Raw genomic sequence first — 22,703 nt, forward strand, 5'->3', positions numbered from 1 at the left:
ATCAGTTTGTGAGAACTATTATATTATCATTATAAAACATTTGAATGTGGGAAGGCTGTTTGACTCAGATACGGTACTGATAGTGTGGGGTTTTTGTTTTGTTTTGTTTTCATGCTTCTTGTGCTGAGATTTATTGAGCTTCTTGAATCTGTGGATTTTTCATTTTCATCAAGTTTTGAATATTTTCAGCCATTATTTCTTCAAATACTTTTCCTATTCCTCTCTGTCTCCTATGATGTTTCTAATTATACACATATTAGATCTCTAAAAGTCCTAAAGTTCAGTGATACTCTGTTTATTAAAAAAATTTTTTTTTTCTCTCTGCTTCATTTTTGATAGTTTGTGTTGCTATGTGTTGTTGAGTTTTGTTTGGGGACACAGTTACGTTACTTGGAAAGAGTTTGATCTTTTGGATTCTGAGTTTAAGATTTGTTAGGCAGGACCAGAACAGTGTTAACTCCAGGGCTAATTACTCCCCACTAGGACGGTAAAACTTTTTTGAGTATTCTACCCCATGCCCCATAAATTTTGAGTTTTTCCGTGTGGCTGGTGGGAACGGGCAGTATTCCCAACCATGGGTGAGCACCAGGTCCTGTTCCCTTTAGTCTTTTCAGCCAGTTCTTTGCCCAGCTCCTGTAGTTTTCTCCCGGGCATGCACTGATCAGTGTTGTGCTGAATCCTGGATGGAGCGGGGCTCACTGCAGATCTCTGGGCTTCTCTCTGTGTACCTCTGTCCTCTCCAGTAGTCTGTCCCATGAACTCTAGTTGCCTTGCTCTTTCCTGACTCTCAGCTTTGTTTCCTCACCCCAGGGATTCTGCTGGTGTCTCCTTCAGTTTCTCCTTCCTGTGCTGCAGTCTCTCAAGTCAGTAAGTCAGGGCAATTGTAGGGCTCACCTTGTTTGTTTCCTTTTCTTGGTGATCACTGTTCTTCTTTGGCTGATAAACAGTGTCTTGAAAACTGTTGTTCCATATCTTTTGTCCATTTTTTGCTTGTTTCAGGTAGAAGGGTAAATTTGGTCCCTGTTACTCCATCTTGGCTGATCTTATTTTTAAAGATTTTCCCAGTAGCATTTTATTTTTCTTCTGGGAAGACGTAATTAGCACTTAAGAAATCAGACTACATATTTAGAATTTAAGATAATTCAGATCAGGTGAGGGTTTGCATTATTATTTTAATAAAAAAATGTAAACAAGTATAAGCTATGTGAGGCCCAGAGAGTTTTCTTCTTGACCTTTTAATTTAACCCCTGTAATGGCCAAGTCCCCTGCCTAAAATTTCTGATTGGGCATTGTAATTGGTATATATCAAACTTTTTACTATGACTTCTAAGTCTGTTTATCTCTGATTTTCTCCCTGTACTTCCCTTAAGAAAATAACTCCAGGAAGACAACTGGGGCAGTTTTAGGCCTTTCACTTCTCTTTGGGATTCCAGCCCTGTGCTGCCTGCTGTCCAATATATGAAAAGAGTGTCATACATGATGCCCCATTTTCTAGTTGTTTTCAATGGGAAGATGAGTTTGATTCCAGTTAGTAAAGTATGTCATGGTCAGAAGAGGTCCTTTACTTTGCTGGTTATTTTATCTCCTCTTTCTAACATTGTTCCTGGTACAAAGGAATCAATCAGTCAATCAAGAAAACCAGTGTTTTCTTGTTTCCTTCATCTCATTTCTGAGTACCTGATAATATGCATGATTAATTTGTTAATTACAATTACTAATATATGGAAATATAAGCAGTGTGATAGGATCTTTACATTTCATACCTGTTGCTATTATATATACCTGAATGGAATAAATTATTTTCTGTGGAAAATTCTAACATTTAATTTTTAAAAATTAATTTAGACTATTTCCCCAAAGTAAGTTAAACTAGTGGGTTTTTACCACTTTATGGAGGAGCTGCTAATATTTCCTACTACCTTTGAGTAGATATTGTTTTATATTTTTCACACTATCACGTAATGATTAAAAAATAACTCATCTTGTTCTGTATTATTTTATTTTAGATATAGTTTTGGCTTGTAGTGTGATGATTGTTCCCTGTTCCATATGAGAGCTGCAATTTAATTACATGGAAGCATCTGTCCTAAATCAGGAGTGATATAGTAAAGGCTGGTGTTTCGTATTTTAGTAAGCCCTATGTTCAGAAGTGCTATCGTGGTGTTAGGTCACAGTGTGTATGTATTTTGAGCAGCTTGTGGATGGAATTTGAGTTGGAATTGAGTGGATGGAATTGAGAAATAATTTTGTTTTGTGATTAGATTTTTCTAAAATTAACTTCAGATATTTTCACTTTTTATTATTTCTTAACCTGTCTGTAGCTTTCAGCATCAGTGACTCTGACTACTGGTAAAATTCCATTATGAGGAACATTATTAATCCCTTAAGCAGGATTCTGTGTAATAAAGCAATTTGAATGTCTGCAGATGGTCTGCAGATGAGATGGTCTGCAAATAAGGAATTATCTTCCACAAATTATCCTAATCAACAAATAATTTATCTATGCTTTGGCCACTGCTATGCCTGAACTAAAGAGCCATATCTGCAAAGTGCTATATCAGTTTAATTATAAATGTTGAAATGCATCTTTTCTCTTTGTTTGTTTATTAAGCATCTGTTAACGTTTTACTCATCTCTCTTTTTAAGAAATATTCCAGCCATGCGTCTAATTCAAGTTATACACCACCCAAACATTTTCTTGCACACTCACTCATTCCTTTTAGGCCAGTGCTTCTTATTGCATTGTGTGCTGCTCTAATCCCTCTGTTGTTTTATCAGTTGAAGATAGACTTGTTAATTTTCCTTCCCCATCATAATTGGCATTGTTCTATGCTATCTAATTCCAGTTTGAAACAATTAAAAAAATCTTTTAATGGCATATTTTCACTTAATGGTTTTATTCTACATTTGTTCCTCTTTCCCTCCCTCTCACCCTTCCTTCTTTCAAAGAATATTTAGTAGCTATTATTTTAGGCATCACAGTGAATACCTAAAATAGTGAACACAGAGACACAGTACTACCCTTATGGAGCTTCCACTGTAGTTGGGGAGACATTAAAAAAAATGGTATACATACAAATAAATAGTTGTTTTAAGTGCTAAGATAAAGAATAGCAAGCATTAGACCTACATGAGATTTAGCTGATTCCTAAAGGAAGAGGTGGATCTTGCTATGTGAAAGAGAGGATGAGCTCCCAGGAAGAGAGAATGTTTAGGAAATTAAAGGAAGACCAGTGCTACTAGAAGTTATTTAGCAGGGTAGATAATGGCAAAAACAGAAGTTGAAAGGATAGACAGAGGACACATAATCTGAGACACTATAGGTCTTAGAAGGAAGTTTGAATTTTTCTTTAAATGAAAAGGAAAGCCAGTGTAGGATTTTATGCAGGAGATGACAATTTCTTTTGCTACTTTAAGGAGAATGGTTTGGAAAGGAGCATGAGTAGAAGAGAGGACACCAATTAGGAGGTGCTGCAACAGTCTCAGCCAGAGATAATCATATCTTCCAAAAGGGGTGGCAGTGAATATGAAGAGAAGTGGGTAGATTTGTGGTAGACTTTGGAGGGAGAATCAGAAGGAGTTTCTGATGGATTGTTCATGTGCAAGGGTGACTTGAGCTTCAGAAGAACAGAGACTTCTAGGAAGAGAGGGCATATTTATTAGCAGTATTAGGTTGTTTTTAGTAGGATCAAGCCAGGTTTTTGTTACAGATAGAAGACAAGTGGAAAGTTCTGATAAGAAGTATAAGGAGTTTTCTAATCATAGAGCAAGAGTTCTTGAGAGTACAGGATTCTATAGATAGTGTCCTGGGTCAGAATAGGAGATATTGAGGGCAATATGGGGTTGACAGTTGGGGTGATAATATATACCTTGGGAGGTTTTGACTTTGCACAGTGACTGCAGTGAACAGGGCTATTAGACAGGATGAGATGTGCCCTCCTGGGAGGTGAAGGGCAATCTGACCTAGTTGTGTGATCTTTAATGTTAGCTTCTAAGAAGGCTTCTCCCTAGGCTGCAAGGACTCCTACATAGAATCACAAAAATTTATTGCTACAAAGCACTTAGAGAGTATTTGCTTTTTGAAGATAGAGAATATTTGTTTTTTGAGAAAGAAACAGATTCCTCTCACTTTATTTTTGGTAGTCTTAATATTCTGCACATGCTATAACAGTGTTTTTCTAACATGGTATTTTTTAGAGTGAAAATATCAAATGAAAAAGGCAAAGCTACAAGAATTACTAGGGCAATTTAAATTATGTTTTTAATCCACATTTGTATAGTTTTTCTTGTTTTCATCTTTGTTAAATTTAATATTTTAATGGAGGAGCTACATTAGTTTTAAATGGCTTTGTGGTATCGAGCATCTTAGTACTGAGGTTATTGAATTTGAAAGTAAATATGATGAGTTCGTAGGCCATCTATCTTATTTCATGTTCATAATAGCATCTCACAACTAAAAATGACCCTTTTCCCTAAAGAAATGTCCTCAAAGATTACTTTTTTAAAAAAACGTATTGCAGTGTATCAAAAAGCAGGATTACTAAGTTAGACCCTGGTGAGTTCTGACTAAGAATTTGCTTCCTTTAGTCTATACTTTTGATTTAGATACCTATTAAATTTTGATTTAGGATTATTTTGGACTACTAACAGAAACAGAAATTCTGTTCATTCACAGATCAAAGGTAATAGTGTAGAAAATTACTCTTGTGAAATATCTGACACTATACCTTGTCTATTTTTTGTATTTTTACCATGGATCCTCTCTGACCATGGAAAGTCTCCAATACCTGTTTCTGAATAGAATTTTGAAGACCTGTAGTGAAGAGCATTCCTTTTATTTTTTTTCAGTATTAATAAGGTAGAAAGTCTAAAAACAGATGACTTGTTCTTCCAGCAGTATCCATATGCCCATTTGTCCCAAACCCACCATTATGTGTGTCTGCTATTGAGGCAATGTGTTGGGCTAGAAAACTCATTGAGAACTAATGGTATTTATTAAGAAAAGAGATAAGATAGAAATGTAGAGAATACAAGTATTTAAGACATAGACAGCAAAAGAAGAGCAGGTATAAAGTTGGAGAAGGAATTTTTAGGAAGGGAGGAAGGCAAGCCAGCATGTTGGAAGATGAGAAGCCATAGAAACCAAAAAAGAGGGTTTCAGGAAGAAGTGAGTCAGTAGGATCGGATGCCTCAGAGAAACAGGTTAAGAATGAATATGGGTAAATTTCTGTTGCATTTGATCATTAGGAAGTGTTAACCTTACTAAGGCAATAGAATGGTTTGGGCAGAAGCAATATATCAGTGTGTTGAAAAACAAACAAGAAGTGGTAAAATGAAGACTGCAAGTGTGGCTTCTCAGAGTCCCTTAATCCTGTCCTAGAATTCTGCAGTCTCTGATTACTGAATTTTGAAGCATTTGTTCTTGAATTTAAAGATATTAAATATGAACCACTCATATAGCTCCTTGCATAATTGCCAGAAACCTGCCATTTTTATATTAATGTAATAATTTGTGTAAAACTAAATATTTAAAGTTCCTGAAGACAGCTAAGTGGAAACCTCTAATACAAGTGCTAATTTTATTTCTTATTTTTTAAAAAGTCTTGGCTACTTATGATTCAGCAGACGGAACAACTTAGTAGGATAATGAAGACACATGCAGAGGACCTAAATTCTGGGCCCTTACACAGGCTCACCATGATGATCAAAGACAAGCAGCAGGTGAAGAAGAGTTATATAGGTGTTCATCAGCAGATAGAGGCAGAGATGATCAAGGTTTGTCTTTCCGTTCTGGAATTCTTTCTTTAATTTGATTTTTAAATTCACTGAAATACTTTATCTTGTTTGACTTTAAAAATTGTTTAGTCACCATTTCCTGGCAAGAAATAGATTTCAGTGTCTCTAATAAGTGGTATCTTATTTTTACTGAATGTACAACATTATTGATTATAAGATATACTGTTACTTTATATACTCTCATGAAAGAAAAAAATGCTGCCAATTAAACGATGATACAATGCTTTCTTATCACTTAGAATTTTTATTTTTTACTCACTGAAATAGCTCTTTTAGGCTTTTAGAAAATTAATTTGCATCGTTTAATTCTATGCATATAATAAAAATAGGCAAAATAAATTAGTTGGAATATTTCTAAATTTTTTTCACAGAGTCTGTCTCTTCTGGATAACTTTTTACAATGGGTTTTGTTATGAAAATTTGCAAATGTACAGAAGAGAGAATAGTTAAATGAACTCCCATTGACCTATCCATCCACATAGTCAATATTTTCTTTCTTTTTTTTTCATCTATACTCTCACCTACTTTTCTTCTACACTGGATAATTTTAAAGAAAATTCCAGTTATTATTTTATCCATAAATATTTTAGTATATATTGCTAAAATAAGTACTCTTTTTAAAAAAACTATGTTATCATTAACCACCTAAAATAACAATAATTCCTTAATATTATTAATTATCCTGACTATGCTCAAATGATTGTTAAATGTCTTTTTACAGTTGTTTCATTTGAATCATGATCCAAACCTGGCTCATATGTTGCATTTGAATAATCTCTTAATCTCTAGGTTCCCCTCACCACCCCACTTTTAAAATGCCATTTATTTGTGGGAGAAACTGGGTAGTTTATTCTATAGCATTTAATTCCTTCATTTTGGATTTTCCTGTTAGCAGCTTGTGATGCAGTATCACATATTCCTTCATCCTCCTATTTTCTTGCAAACTGGAAGTTAGATCTAGAGACTTGATAAGATTTTGGCTGTTTATTTTGGGCAAGAATACATCATAGGTGCTGGTATAGACTTCCTGTTGTTTCATATCAAGAGGTATATAATGTCTGCTTGTTTATCTTCTTCTGATGTTAAACTTGACTAATAGGTTCCAGTGTTGCCAGCCTGCTCAATCTATTAAAAAAGTTTCTTTTCAGCCTTTCCCCTAATAGTTTTAGCAACACTTCATATTCACCGCTTAGATCCATTAGCTCAGTGGAGGTTGTAAAATGGCAATATTTTACTTCTGTCATTTCTGATGCAATTGTTAGCTGGAGTTTTTCAATAAAAATTTTTCCTGTATCAACTATTTGGTTGCCATGAGGTGTAAGGTAGGATAAATTCTTGCTTTTTGATATTAATTTGCCTGTTTGGGACTTCCCTGGTGGTGCAGTGGTTTAGAAGCTGCCTGCCAATGCAGGGGCACAGGTTCGATCCCTGGTCCGGGAAGATCCCACATGCCACGGAGCAGCTAAGCCCATGTGCCACAACTACTGAGCCTGTGCTCTAGAGCCCGTGAGCCACAACTACCGAGCCTGCGTGCTGCTACTGAAGCCTGCGTGCCTAGAGCCCGTGCTCTGCAACTAGAGAAGCCACCACAATGGGAAGCCAGTGCACTGCAACAAAGAGTAGTCCCCTCTGGACACAACTAGAGAAAGCCTGCGTGCAGCAATGAAGACCCAACATAGCCCCCCCACCCCCTAAAAAATTGCCAGTTTGCTGAATAGTGAATTGGTTGTTTAGCAAGTTCAAAAGTTAAGACTTCTAGTTTCCAGACCAGCATGTAAGAAGTTTGGAAGTTGTCCCTCCATCCTAACAACAAGTAAAAAGCTGAACAAACTGAAAAATCAACAACTCTTTCTTAGATCCGTTAGAGAAAGTAGGTCACAGAGCAGATGACTGCCCCCCCCACCCCCCCACCAATTGGAGAGACTGACAAGCAAATACAGAGAATCGCAACTTATCAGAACAGCAGCAGTCTTGGGAACCATTGTTGGTTGTAGAAAAACCTGAACTGTAACTGACAAATTCTGGAAGTTCAGTGTGGACATTTCTGAGGGTTACAAACTCCAGGAGGACCCACTCATTGAGGGGCCTTCACACTTGTGAATTTTACCTCCCAAATCCCTATGAGGTTCTCACAGAGAATATAGGAAACAAAAAAAATCTCATGATCCTGGTAGTGGCAGAGGAAAAGGAATAATTTTGACATATGCTAGAACATTCTGTTTTTAACAAGGTCTGTCGTCAGGACAAACTGTTTAGCCAGAACCTAACTGACCTGGGGGAAGGGAAGTACCCAACTCCAGCTCACTCTAGCCATCCTGTCCCATGTAAGGTGGGGTGGGGACTGAGAAGTACATGTGAAGTTCATGGTCCAGAGGTACAGGCTCAGTGAAAGACCAAGACCTAATCAGAGGGCTATAAAATGCTTCTCCTTCCTTGCCAACTTAGCACCACATTAGTACAGTCCTGTTTACCTCAGTTCCTTTTACCCAGTACATTATACCTGACAATCAAGAAGAAAGAGACAAGGCATACCAAGAGGCAGGAAACACAATTGGAAGAGACAGAGCAAGCATCAGAACCAGACATGACAGGGATCTTGGAATTATCAGACTGGGAATTTAAAGCAACTATTAATAATGTGCTAAGAGCTCTAATGAGTAAAGTAGACAGCATACAAGAACAGACGGGCAATGTAAGCAGAAAGATAGAAATCCTAAGCAAGGACCAAGAAGAGATTCTAGAGTTCAGTAACGTTATGACAGAAATGAAGAATGACTTTGATGGGCTTATTAGGAGACTGAACACAACTGAAGAAAGAATCTCTGAACTTGAGTTTATGTCAATAGAAATCTCTAAAAGTGAAAAGCAAAGAGAACAAAGACTGAAAAAAAAAGTAAACAGCATAGTCAAGAATTTTGGGACCACTACAAAAGGTGTAACATACATATAATGGGAAGGAGAAGAAAGGGACTGAGGAATAGAAGAAATTTTTGAAACAATAATGACTGAGAATTTCCCGAAATTAATGTCAGACACCAAATGACAGATCCAGGAAGCTCAGAGAACACCAAGCAGAATGAATGATGAAAAAACCCCTCATAAACCTAGAATTCTGAACCCTGTGAAAATATCCCTCAAAAGTGAAGGAGAAATAAAGTCTTTGTCAGACAAACAAAAATTGATGGAATTTGTTGCCAATAGACTGAGAAGGAAAGTATGATATAGGTCAGAAACTTGGATCTACATAGAGAAAGAAAGAGCATTGGGGAAAGAATGAGTGAAGATAAAATGAAAACTTTTATTTTTCTCATTCTTAATTGATTTAATGGATAATGGTTTATTGAAAACGATAATAGCAACAATGTATTTGATTATGTACACTCATGTATATATCCTGTGTGTGTGTACATATTTTTATGTATGCTTATATATAAGTGAAATGAAAGACAGCCATAATACTTGGGATGGGAAGGAGGAATTAGGATTATTTTGTTATTGTAAGGTATTTACACTATGCATGAAGTGGTATAGTGTTATTTGAAAGTAGGAGTGGATTAGTTATAAATGTATGTTGCAAACTCTAGGGCAGCCACTAAAAAAAGCAAAAAAAAGTATACCTAGTATGCTAAGAAATGATAGAGAATAGAATCACATAAAGTACTCAATTAAAACCACAAAGACAGAAAAATAGTGGAAGACAAAAATTGGAACAACTAATAAGGGTAACAAATAGGAAACAGTGACAAATATGGTAGATACTAATCCAAGTATATCAATAATTACTTTGAAGGTCAGTGGTCTTAATGAACCAATTAAAAGACAGATATTGTCAGACTGGATAAAAAAACAAAACACAACTGTATGTTGTCTACAAGAAAACCACTTTATATATAAAGACACATATAGATTAATAGTAAATGGATGGAGAAAGATATACCATACTAACCCTAATCAAAAGAAAGTGGGAGTAGCTATATTAATTGCAGACAGGACAGACTTCAAAGTACAGAAATTTATCAGGGATAAAGAGGGGAATTACATAATGTTGAAGGGGTTAGTTCTCCAGGAAGACACTGTAATCCTTAACATATATGTGCCTAACAACATAGCATCAAAATACTGATAGAACCCAAAAAGTGTTAGAATTGTAAGGAGAAATGGATGAACCACTATTATAGTTGGAGAATTCAGCACCCTCCCCACCCCCCATCAGAAATGGACAGATGCAGCAGGCAGAAAATCAGTAAGGACAGAGTTGAACTTAATAATATCATCAGTCAACTAGATATAAGGAACATCTATAGTCTACTTCATCCAACAGCAGGAGAATACACATTCTTCTCAAACTCACATTGGATGGTTCAACAAGATAGACCACATTCTAGGTCATAAATCATACCTTAACAAATTTTAAAAAATGGAGTTGATACAGTGTCTTCTCTGAGACCACAGTGGAATTAAACTAGAAATCAGTAACAGAAAGATAGCTGGAAAATCCCCAAATACTTGAAGATTAAACAGCACATTTCTAAATAACATGTGGATCAAGGAAGAAATCTCAAGAAAAATTTAAAGATATTTTGAACGAAACGAACCTGAAAACAAAACTTATCAAAATTTGTGGGATACAACAAAAGCAGTGCTTAGAAGGAAATTTATAGCATTGAATGCATTTGTTGGAAAAGAAGAAAGATCTAAAATCTATCATCTGAGCTTCCACCTTAGGACAGTAGAAAAAGAAGAGCAAATTGAATCCAAAGTACACAGAAGAAAAGAAATAATGAAAATTAGAGCAGAATTCAATGAAAATATGAAACTAATAAAGTCAACAAAACCAAAATATGGTTCTTTGAGAAGAATAAAATCAGTAAGCCTCTAGCCAGGCTAACAAAAACCCAGTGTGAGTACAAATTACTAATATCAGAAGTGAAAGGTACATATCCCATGGATATTAAAAGGATAATGATGGACTACTTTTTAAAAACTCTATGTCCTAATTCAAAAAGAGTCATTTAGGGCTTCCCGGGTGGCACAGTGGTTGAGAGTCTGCCTGCCGATGCAGGGGACACGGGTTCGTGCCCCAGTCCAGGAGGATCCCACATGCCATGGAGTGGCTGGGCCCAGGAGCCATGGCCGCTGAGCCTGTGCGTCTGGAGCCTGTGCTCCGCAATGAGAGAGGCCACAGCAGTGAGAGGCCTGTGTACCGCAAAAAAAAAAAAAAAAAAAAAAAAAAAAAATCATTTACCACAATGTTCATTGCAGCTCTATTTACAATAGCCAGGACATGGAAGCAACCTAAGTGTCCATCGATAGATGAATGGATAAAGAAGATGTGGCACATATATACAATGGAATATTAGCCATAAAAAGGAATGAAATTGAGTTATTTGTAGTGAGGTGGATAGGCCTAGAGTCTGTCATACAGAGTGAAGTAAGTCAGAAAGAGAAAAACAAATACCATATGCTAACACATATATATGGAATCTTAAAAAAAAAAATGGTTCTGAGGAGAGCGCAGCAACAGGGGTGCAGAGGGCAAAGCGGAGAGATTCCTGCAGAGGGGATCGGTGCCGACCAGCATTCACCAGCCCGAGAGACTTGTCTGTTCACGAGCCGGGATGGGTGGGGGTGGGAAGCTGAGGCTCTGGCTTCCGAGGTCAGATCCCAGGGAGAGGACTGGGGTAGGCTGTGTGAACACAGCCTGAAGGGGGCTAGTGCAACACAGCTAGGCGGGAGGGAGTCTGGGAAAAAGTCTGGAGCTGCCGAAGAGGCAAGAGACTTTTCCTTGCCTCTTTGTTTCCTGGTGTGCGAGGAGGGGGGATTAAGAGCATCGCTTAAAGGAGCTCCAGAGATGGGCGTGAACCGCGGCTTTCAGCGTGGACCCCAGAGACAGGCATGAGACGCTAAGGCTGCTGCTGCAGCCACCGAGAAGCCTATGTGCAAGCACAGGTCACTGTCCACACCTCCCCTTCTGGGAGCTTGTGCAGCCCGCCACTGCCAGGGTTCCATGATCCAGGGACAACTTCCCCGGGAGAACACCCAGCGCGCCTCAGGCTGGTGCAACGTCACGGTGGCCTCTGCCGCCACAGACTCGCCCCGCATTCCGTACCCCTCCCTTCCCACCGGCCAGAGCCCCTGAGGCAGCTGCTCATTTAACCCCGTCCTGTCTGAGCGAAGAACAGATGCTCTCAGGCGGCCTATACACAGAGGCGGGGCCAAATCCAAAGCTGAACACCAGGAGTTGTGCGAACAAAGAAGAGAAAGGGAAATCTCTCGAGCAGGCTCAGGAGCAGCGGATTAAATCTCCACAATCAACTTGATGTACCCTGCAACTGTGGAATACCTGAATAGACAACAAATCATCCCAAAATTGAGGAGGTGGACTTTGGGAGCAATGATATATATATATTTTTTCCCTTTTTCTCTTTTTGTGAGTGTATATGTGTATAGTTCTCTGTGTGATTTTGTCTGTACAGCTTTGCTTTTACCATTTGACCTAGGGTTCAGTCTGTGCTTTTTTTTTTTAAGTATAGTTTTTAACACTTGTTATCATTGGTGGATTTGTTTTTTGGTTTGGTTGCTCTCTTCTTTCTTTATCTTTAATAATTAATTTTTATTTTAATAACTTTATTTTACTTTATTTTATCTTCTTTTTTTCTTTCTTTTTTTTCTCCCTTTTATTCTGAGCTGTGTGGATTATGACAGATTCTTGGTGCTCCAGCCAGGCGTCAGGTCTGTGCCTCTGAGGTGAGGGAGCCAAGTTCACGACGTTGGTCCACAAGAGACCTCCCAGCTCCACGTAATATCAAATGGCGAAAATCTCCCAGAGATCTCCATGTCAACGCCAAGACCCAGCTCCACTCAACGACCAGCAAACTACAGTGCTGGATACCCTATGCCAAACAGCTAGCAAGACAGGAACACAATGCCACCCATTAGCAGAGAGGCTGCCTAAAATCATAATAAGTCCATAGACACCCCAAAACACACCACCAGACATGGACCTGCCCACCAGAAAGACAAGATCCAGCCTCATCCACCAGAACACAGGCACTAGTCCCCTCCACCAAAAAGTGTACACAACCTACGGAACGAACCTTAGCCACTGGGGGCAGACACCAAAAACAACAGGAACTACGAACCTGCACCTGTGAAAAGGAGACCCCAAACACAGTAAGTTAAGCAAAATGACAAGACAGAGAAACACACAGCAGATAAAGGAGCAAGGTAAAAACCTGCCTATTGAAGAGGAAATAGGCAGTGTACCTGAAAAAGAATTCAGAATAATGATAGTAAGGATGATCCAAAATCTTGGAAATAGAACGGAGAAAATACAAGAAACGTTTAACAAGGACCTAGAAAAACTAAAGAGGAAACAAACAGTGATGAATAACAGAATAAATGAAACAAAAAATTCTCTAGAAGGGATCAATAGCTGAATAACTGAGGCAGAAGAATGGATAAGTGACCTGGAAGATAAAATAGTGGAAATAACTACTACAGAGCAGAATAAAGAAAAAAGAATGGGAGAGGATAGGCCCATGAGCCATGGCCACTGAGCCTGGGCATCCGGAGCCTGTGCTCCACAATGGGAGAGACCACAACAGTGAGAGGCCTGTGTAAAGCAAAAAAAAAAAAAAAGAATGAAAAGAATTGAGGACAGTCTCAGAGACCTCTGAGACAACATTAAACACACCAACATTGGAACTATAGGGGTCCCAGAGGAAGGAGAGAAAAAGAAAGGGACTGAAAAAATATTTGAAGAGATTATAGTTGAAAACTTCCCTAATATGGGAAAGCAAATAGTCAATCAACTCCAGGAAGCACAGAGAGTCCCATACAGGATAAATCCAAGGAGAAACAAGACAAGACACATATTAATCAAACTATCAAAAATTAAATACAAAGAAAAAATATTAAAAGCAGCAAGGGAAAAACAACAAACAACATACAAGGGAATCACCATAAGGTTAACAGCTGATCTTTCAGCAGAAACTCCACAAGCCAGAAGCGAGTGGCAGGACATATTTAAAGTGATGAAGGGGAAAAGCCTACAACCAAGATTACTCTAGCCAGCAAGGTTCTCATTCAGATTCGATGGAGAACTTAAAACTTTTACAGACAAGCAAAAGCTAAGAGAATTCAGCACCACCAAACCAGCTTTACAACAAATGCTAAAGGAGCTTCTCTAGGCAGGAAACACAAGAGAAGGAAAACTCCTACAATAACAAACCCAAAACAATTAAGAAAATGGTAATAGGAACATACATATTAATAACTACCTTAAATATAAATGGATTAAATGCTCCAAGTAAAAGACATAGACTGGCTGAATGGATATGAAAACAAGACCTGTATATATGCTGTGTACAAGAGTCCCACTTCAGACCTAGGGACACATACAGACTGCAAGTAAGGGGATGGGAAAATATATTCCATGCAAATGGAAATCAGAAGAAAGCTGGAGTAGCAGTTCTCATATGAGACAAAATAGACTTTAATAAAAAACTATTACAAGAGACAAAGAATGACACTACATAATGATGAAGGGATCAATCCAAGAAGAAGATATAACAAGTGTAAATATTTATGCACCCAACATAGGAGCACCTCAATACATAAGGCAAATACTAACAGCCATAAAAGGGGAAATTGACAGTAACACAATCATAGTAGGGGACGTTAACACCCCACTTTCACCAATGGACAGATCATCCAAAATGAAAATAAATAAGGAAACGCAAGTTAAATGATACGTTAACAAAATAGACTTAATTGATATGTATAGGACATTCCATCCAAAAACAACAGAATACACATTCTTCACAAGTGCTCATGGAACATTCTCCAGGATAGATTTTATCTTGGGTCACAAATCAAACGTTGGTAAATTTAAGAAAATTTAAATTGTTTCAAGTATCTTTTCTGACCACAACGCTATTAGAGTAGATATCAATTACAGGAAAACATCAGTAAAAAATACAAACACAAGGAGGCTAAACAATACAGTACTTAGTAACCAAGTGATCACCAAAGAAATCAAAGAGAAAATAAAAAAATGCCTAGAAACAAATGACAATGAAAACACGACAACCCAGAACCTATGCGATGCAGCAAAAGCAGTTCTAAGAGCTAAGTTTATAGCAATACAATCCTACCTTAAGAAACAAGAAACATCTCAAATAAACAACCTAACCTTACACCTAAAGCATTTAGGAAAAGAAGAACAAAAAACCCGCAAAGTTAGCAGAAGGAATGAAATCATAAAGGTCAGATCAGAAAAAAATGAAAAAGAAATGAAGGAAACGATAGCAAAGATCAATAAAATTAAAAGCTGGTTCTTTGAGAAGATAAACAAAATTGATAAACCGTTAGCCAGACTCATCAGGAAAAAAAGGGAGAAGACTCAATTCAATAGAATTAGTAATGAAAAAAGAGAAGTAACAACTCACCCTGCAGAAATAAAAGGATCATGAGAGATTACTACAAGCAACTCTATGCCAATAAAATGGACAACCTGGAAGAAATGGACAAATTCTTAGATATGCACCACCTTCTGAGACTGAACCAGGAAGAAATAGAAAACTTGAACAAACCAATCAGAAACACTAAAATTGAAACTGATTGAAAATCTTCCAACAAACAAAAGCCCAGGACCAGATGGCTTCACAGGCGAATTCTATCAAACATTTAGAGAAGAGCTAACACCTATCTTTCTCAAACACTTCCAAAATACAGCAGAGGTAGGAACACTCCAAACTCATTCTATGAGGCCACCATCACCCTGATACCAAAACCAGACAAAGATGTCACAAAGGAAAATAACTAGAGGCCAATATCACTGATGAAATAGATGCAAAAATCCTCATCATAATACTAGCAAGCAGAATCCAGCAACACATTAAAAGGGTCATACACCATGATCAAGTCATATTTATCCCAGGAATGCAAGGATTCTTCAATATATGCAAATCAGTCAATGTGATACACCATATTAACAAATTGAAGGAGTAAAACCGTATAATTATCTCAATAGATGCAGAGAAAGCTTTTGACAAAATTCAACACTCATTTATGATAAAAACCCTGCAGAAAGTAGGCATAGAGGGAACTTTCCTCAACATAATAAAGGCCATGTATGACACAGCCACAGCCTACATCGTCCTCAATGTTGAAAATCTGAAATCATTTCCACTAAGATCAGGAACAAGACAGTGGTGCCCACTCCCACCACTATTATTCAACATAGTTTTCGAAGTTTTAGCCACAACAATCAGAGAAGAAAAGGAAATAAAAGGAATCCAAATCGGATAAGAAGAAGTAAAGCTGTCACTGTTTGCAGATGACATGATCCTATACATAGAGAATCCTAAAGATGCTACCAGAAAACTACTAGAGCTAATCAATGAATTTGGTAAAGTATCAGGATACTAAATTAATGCACAGAAATCTCTGGCGTTCCTATACACTAATGATGAAAACTCTGAAAGTGAAATTAAGAAAACACTCCTATTTAGCATTGCAACAAAAAAATAGAATATCCAGGAATAAACCTACCTAAGGAGACAAAAGACCTGCATGCAGAAAATTATAAGACACTGATGAAAGGAGTTAAAGATGATACACATAGATGGAGAGATATACCATGTTCTTGGATTGGGAGAATCAACATTGTGAAAATGACTATAGTACCCAAAGCAATCTACAGATTCAATTCAATCCCTATCAAACTACCACTGGCATTTTTCACAGAAGTAGAACAAAAAATTTCACAATTTGTATGGAAACACAAAAGACCCCGTATAGCCAAAGCAATCTTGAGAAAGAAAAATGGAGCTGGAGGAATCAGGTTCCCTGGCTTCAGACTATATTGCAAAGCTACAGTAATCAAGACAGTATGGCACTGGCACAAAAAGAGAAATATAGATCAATGGAACACGATAAAAAGCTCAGAGATAAACCGTCGCACATATGGTCACCTTATCTTTGATAAAGGAGGCAAGAATATACAGTGGAGAAATGACAGCCTCTTCAATAAGTGGTGCTGGGAAAACTGTACAGCTATTTGCAAAAGAATTGTATTAGAGCACTCCCTAACGCCATACACAAAAATAAACTCAAAATGGATTAAAGACTTAAATGTAAGTCCAGACGCTATCAAACTCTTAGAGGACAACATAGGTAGAATACTCTATGCCATAAATCACAGCAAGATCCTTTTTGACCCACCTCCTAGAGAAATGGAGATAAAAGCATAAATAAACTAATGGGAACCAATGATTCTTAAAACAATAACACTTAAAACACTTAAACCAATGACAGTTAAAACAGATAAACAAGATGAAAAGACAACCCGCAGAATGGCAGAAAATATTTGCAAATGAAGCAACTGGCAAAGCATTAATCTCCAAAATTTACAAGCAGCTCATGCAGCTGAATATCAAAAAAACAAACAACCCAATCCAAAAATGGGCAGAAGACGTAAATAGACATTCTCCAAAGAAGATATGCAGATTGCTAACAAACGCATGAAAGAATGCTCAACATCATTAATCATTAGAGAAATGCAAATCAAAAGTACAATGAGATATCATACACTGGTCAGAATGGCCATCATCAAAAAATCTAGAAACAATAAATGCTGGAGAGGGTGTGGAGAAATTGAACCCTCTTGCACTGTTGATGGGAACGTAAATTGATACAGCCACTATGGAAAACAGTATGGTGGTTCTTTAAAAAACTAAAAATAGAACTACTGTACAACCCAGCAATCCCATTACTGGGCATATACCCTGAGAAAACCATAATTCATGGAGTAATGTACCACAATGTTCATTGCAGCTCTATTTCCAGTAGCCAGGACATGGTAGCAACCTAAGTGTCCATCAACAGATGAATGGATAAAGAAGATGTGGCACATATATAGAATGGAGTATTTCTCAGCCATAAAAAGAAAAGAAATTGAGTTATTTGTAGTGAGGTGGATGAACGTAGAGTCTGTCATACAGAGTGGACCTAGAGTCTGTCATACAGAGTGAAGTAAGTCAGAAAGAGAAAAACAAATACCATATGCTAACACATATATATGGAATGTAAAAAAAAAATCATGAAGATCCTAGGGGCAAGACGGGAATAAAGTCACAGACCTACTAGAGAATGGAGTTGAGGTTATGGGGAGGGGGAAGGGTAAGCTGGGACAAAGTTAAAGAGTGGCACGGACATATATACAGTACCAAATGTAAAATAGATAGCTAGTGGGAAGTAGCCGCATAGCACAGGGAGATCAGCTCGGTGCTTTGTGACTACCTAGAGGGATGGGATAGGGAGGGTGGGAGGGGGGGAGTCGCAAGAGGGAAGAGTTATGGGGATATAAGTATATGTGTAACTGATTCACTTTGTTGTAAAGCAGAAACTAACACACCCTTATAAAGCAATTATACTTTAAATAGATGTTAAAAAATTATTCTGATAGTTTTCTGTGGATAATGAGTAATTTGCCTTGTGACTTGATATATATCTATATAGGTGTGTGTGTATATATATGTATATATATGTGTGTGTGTGTGTGTAAATATCTTAATATACAAAAGATAAAGGAGTATTTTAAATTAAAAATACAGTAATCAAGATAGTTTTGTGTTTGTGAAAGACAATAGGAAAACAAATAGATCAGTGGAACAGAATAGAGGGAGAGAGTCAGAAGTAGATCCACATAATTGTAGTTAACTGATCTTTGACAAAGGGGCAAAGTCAATACAGGGGAGAAAAGTTAATATTTTTAACAAATGGTGCTGGAACAAGGGACCGCCATGTGCAAAAAAATGAATCTGGACACATACTTCACACCATTCACACAAATTAACTCAAAATGGATCACAGACCTAAATGTACAATGTAATAGTATAAAACACCTAGAAGATAAATAGGAGAAAACCTAGATGACCTCGGGTATGAAGATGACTTTTTAGATACAACACCAAAGGCGTGATCCATGAAGAAATAATTGATAAGTTGGAACTCCTCAAAATTTTAAAACTTCTCTGTTTTCCTTTCTTTCTTCCCTCCTCCCTACCTGTACTGCATGGCTTGTGGAATCTTAGTTCCCTGACCAGGGATTGAACTTGGGCCCTCGTCAGTGAGAACGCAGATTTCTAACCACTTGACCGTCAGGGAATTCCCTCCTTTCTTTCTTTTTAAAAACATTATAACTCCACAGAAATGTGTGTGATACGTGTTGCAAATGGCAAAGGAACACATGAGTTTTCATTCAGAGAAATTCTACTTAACACTGGACGTGAGTCATGGTATGAAAGTGTGCCTCCAATCTCAAATGGTATGGCATCTTTAGTACAGAATTTAAGGGAAAGTACGAGCATTGGAAGTGAAACCCAAAAGGGTCTCAGGCACACTCTGGGTGGTCTATAAGCAGTTATGGAACTATAATGACTTCATAAGTTTAAAAGATATAATGAACTCAAAGCAGCCTGATAGGCAAGATAAAATGAACCAGATTGGCAAAATTCTCAGAAAGATTTCAACAACAGACATCAATGTGATACAACAGTTTAAAAGTATGCAAAATGGAAAATAGTTCGAGCCCATGAGACCAGAGCAGTAACTGTGATGGGCAGTCACGTAGATGGAAGTGTCCATATTTCTTGCCTGCTCCAAGCTATATATATATTTTATATATATATGGTATATATTATATGTATTGTATTCAGGTTGTCCTCAAAAAAATAAAAAATAAAACTTCTGCTCTGCAAATACAGTATCAAAGGAATGAGAAGATAAGCCATAGACTGGAAGAAAACATTTGCAAAGGCACATTTGACAAAAGACTGTTATCTAAAATACACAAAGAACTCTTCCCTGGTGGCATAGTGGTTAAGAATCTGCCTGCCAATGCAGGGGACATGGGTTCGATCCCTGGTCCAGGAAGATCCCACATGCTGCGGAGCAACTAAGCCTGTGAGCCACAACTACTGAGCCTGCGCTCTAGAGCCTGCGAGCCACAACTACTGAGCTCATGTGCTGCAGGTACTGAGCCCATGCGCTGCAACTACTGAAGCCCGTGTGCCGCAGCTGCTTAGCCCATGTGCTGCAACTACTGACGCCTGAATGTCTAGAGCCCATGCTCCAGAACAAGAGAAGCTACCACAATGAGAAGCCCGTGAACCGCAACAAAGAGTAGCCCTGCTCGCTGCAATTATAGAAAGCCTGCACCCAGCAACGAGGACCCAACACAGCCAAAAATAAATAAAATTAATTAAAAAAATACACAAAGAACTCTTAAAAGTCTACTAAGAAAACCAGCAACCTGATTAAAAAACAAACACCTCACCAAAGAAGATATACAGATGGCAAATAAGCACATAAAAAGTTGCTCAACATCATATGTCATCAAGGAAGTGCAAATTAAAGGAACAATGACATACCACTACACATCTATTAGAATGCCCCAAATCTAGAACGTTGAGAACCACCAAATACTGGTGAGGTTGTGGAGCAACAGGAACTCTCATTCATTGCTGGTGGGAATGCAAAATAATCCAGCCACTTTGGAAGACAGTTTGGCTGTTTCTTACAAAATTAAAAATACTCTTACCATAGGACCCAGCAATTGAGCTCCTTAGTATTTGTGCAGAGGAGTTGAAAACATATGTCTACACTAAAGCCCACACATAGCTGTTTATAACAGCTTTATTCATAATTGTCAAAACTTGGAAGCAAGCAAGAAGTCCTTTAGTAAGTGAGTGGATAAACTGTAGTGCATCCAGACAATGGAATATTATTCAGAGCTCAAAGAAAATGAGGTACCAAGCCACAGAAAGATATGGAGGAACCTTAAATGCATATTACTAAGTGAAAGAAGCCAATATGAAAAATATGTATGATTCTAACTATATGATATTCTGGAAAAGTCAAAACTATGAAGACAGTAAAAAGATCATTGATTCCCAGGAGTTAGTGAATAGGTGGAGCACAGAGGGTTTTATGACAGTGAAACAACTGTGTGTGGTACTATAATGGTGGATACATGTCATTATATGTTTGTTCAAAACCATAAAATGTACACCAAGAGTGGAACTTAATGTAAACTATGGACTTATGTGATAATGTTGTGTCATTGTAGGTTTATCAATTGTAAAAATTTACAAACATACTCCAGTGGAGTATGTTGATAATCAGGGAGGCTGTGCATGAATCAGGGTAAAAGACAAGTAGGGAATCTCCATACTTTGTGCTAATTTGGCTGTGATACTAAAAGTGCTCTAAAAGGTAAAGTCCATTAAAAACAAAATGTTAACCAGTGAGGTTCTTTTTAAAAGGGAATGATTTGAACTCATTTATATCTATATCATAGTTGTAGATATTTTTGTTTATTTACACAGTGCAATCCTCCATGCTGTCAAGAACATTTGCGATGCAGAATTTGTTTAAAGTGGACTGTGGGATTTTCTTCCAAGTTTCTTATGCCCCTTTAGCAAGTTTCTAATGCTGCTGATTTCATACTCTTCCAGAAGGCTTATTAGAAGTTTTTTAGATACAATCTAAGACTCAATTTTTTCTCAAATGCTTGTTATGGTTTTTTGACGACAGAATCAAAGACTTGGATTTGTCTAGCTTTTGGGTAGAGATAATGACGAAGTTCATGTGTGCATGCAGTGACCACTGTCATGATTGCTGCCTGGCCAACAATGATTGTTAGATGTATCTTTTCAGAGATGTTACAGTGTGAAAAAAAAAAAAATCATGTTAGAACTGGTGAATTATGACAGCTCAGAGTTATTCTGTATAATTAAAATAAGTATTTTAAATTATTTTTTTATTAGAGAAAATATTTTTGTACACAGCAATTAATTATTGGCCTTTACATTTTATTTATTTATTTATTTATATATTTTTTTTGCGGTGCACGGGCCTCTCACTGTTGTGGCCTCTCCCCCTGTGGAGCACAGGCTCTGGACGTGCAGGCTCAGCGGCCATGGCTCACGGGCCCAGCCGCTCCACGGCATGTGGGATCCTCCTGGACTGGGGCACGAACCTGTGTCCCCTGCATCGGCAGGCAGACTCTCAACCACTGCGCCACCAGGGAAGCCCCTGGCCTTTACATTTTAGATGATGACAGCACTATTTTATGATCTGCTCTTCTTTTTAAGAAATGTTTTTTTTTCATATGCTGTTGAATTTATCACCGATTTCTAAGCTAATTTTAGTTTATTGGTTGTAATTGTATATTAAAGAGCACCTCTGCCCCATAAGCAGTAAAATATGCATCTATTAATGCTTTGGAATTTAGGTTCTCGACTGAAATAAATTTAAGCATTAAAAAGTTTTTTTTCATTTCTTTTTTTGACAGGTCACAAAGACAGAATTAGAGAAATTAAAAACAAGCTATAGACAATTAATAAAAGAAATGAATTCTGCCAAAGAGAAATATAAAGAAGCTGTAGCTAAAGGTATGATGCAATTATGAAAAATGTTTATTTTAGTGATTTTTATTCTTATCATTTGAAAGTTATCTTTATAAGTGGTGGAATGATTACACTTAGACCAATTCACATTTTAAAAATATTAAAGTAAGCCAAAATAGACTAATTACCAAACTGTGTAATAAGTATTTCTTTTTTTGTTTTGTTTTTTGAAAATAATGGAAACTATTTTTGAGTAGTTAATGCTATTAATAGAATTATGCAGTACTTGTAATAGAATGCAAGGAATGTTTAAATTTTTCTCATAGGCTTCAGATTTACTCATTTAATTACTGAGTGCTAAATAAGAAAAATAAAGTTGTATTTGTTTAGAAGCTTTTATTGATCCTCTTTTTACCTGTATTTAAATGCCATTAAAATCACAGGTCATTTTATAGCTCAGTTTTGCTTTCATAGCTTAATTTTATATCT

General features: G+C 37.3%; 1 protein-coding gene across 3 annotated transcripts in view; it reads left to right on the forward strand.

The window, feature by feature from the left end:
• Window positions 1-22,703, forward strand: part of FER (FER tyrosine kinase) — a 466,095-nt gene that overhangs the window by 68,754 nt on the left and 374,638 nt on the right. For all 3 annotated transcript variants that reach the window (XM_082651708.1, XM_082651707.1, XM_082651709.1), the window contains 2 exons: window positions 5,602-5,775; window positions 22,160-22,259. In XM_082651708.1, the coding sequence (XP_082507834.1) occupies window positions 5,602-5,775; window positions 22,160-22,259 (274 nt within the window). The remainder of the gene's footprint in view (window positions 1-5,601; window positions 5,776-22,159; window positions 22,260-22,703) is intronic.

Source organism: Grampus griseus (genome assembly GCF_964374135.1).
Source record: "Grampus griseus genome assembly, chromosome: 3".
NCBI lineage: Eukaryota > Metazoa > Chordata > Mammalia > Artiodactyla > Delphinidae > Grampus > Grampus griseus.